Raw genomic sequence first — 596 nt, 5'->3', positions numbered from 1 at the left:
GCGGTAAAATCCAGAGCCTGGACATCCTCCAGCGTGGACGCACCTGCACGATGATGAAGTACCAGAGGACGTGGATGTTCCAGAAGTAGCCAAGGCCGAAGAGCGCGGTGAAGAGCCCGCTCAGCACCATCCCCCCCGACAGGTAGTAGCGCAGGGGGAGCCGTTCCCCGAAAATGCCGCTGCGGAGACGGGGAAAGGCGCGTACATGTGCTCATGTCATAGGTGATGCCAACCATGGGTGCTACCGCACCGAGCCCGTGCCCGAATCCCGAGCGGATCCCAGCACCTGGCTTCTTTCCTCTTAGCACCACCCCAAACCCGATGGAAACCAGTTTCCTGAGCGGACTGGTGCAAACTGGTGTGCGGAGGATACCTGATAAACATCCCGATGGCGTAGGCCACCAGGAAGGCGTTATCCAGCGCCCCAAAAAGCTCCTTGTAGTTGTCCCCATCTGGCAAAGAAATATTAGGACCACGTCATCTTGTCTGCCCTCCCCGTGGCCGCTGGCTTGTCCTCGTCCCCCGTCCCCAAATCCCTTCTCCCCACCTGCGGGGGGGTCTCGCGCCGTGGCCGGCTGCCCTCGGCGGTGGGGCCC

The 596-nt window shown here is 61.7% G+C and overlaps 1 protein-coding gene across 1 annotated transcript in view; it reads right to left on the bottom strand.

Moving 5' to 3' along the window:
• LOC104282641 overlaps positions 1-596 on the bottom strand; it is a gene marked incomplete at its 5' end in the record, with an annotated part of 25,636 nt that overhangs the window by 6,496 nt on the left and 18,544 nt on the right. Inside the window, 2 exons of the mRNA XM_009880755.1 lie at positions 44-179; positions 374-452. Coding sequence (XP_009879057.1) covers positions 44-179; positions 374-452 — 215 coding nt within the window. The remainder of the gene's footprint in view (positions 1-43; positions 180-373; positions 453-596) is intronic.

This window comes from Charadrius vociferus, unplaced genomic scaffold, assembly GCF_000708025.1.
Source record: "Charadrius vociferus isolate BGI_N301 unplaced genomic scaffold, ASM70802v2 scaffold943, whole genome shotgun sequence".
In the NCBI taxonomy this organism is placed as follows: domain Eukaryota; kingdom Metazoa; phylum Chordata; class Aves; order Charadriiformes; family Charadriidae; genus Charadrius; species Charadrius vociferus.
This window is presented reverse-complemented; position numbering and strand designations above follow the sequence as displayed.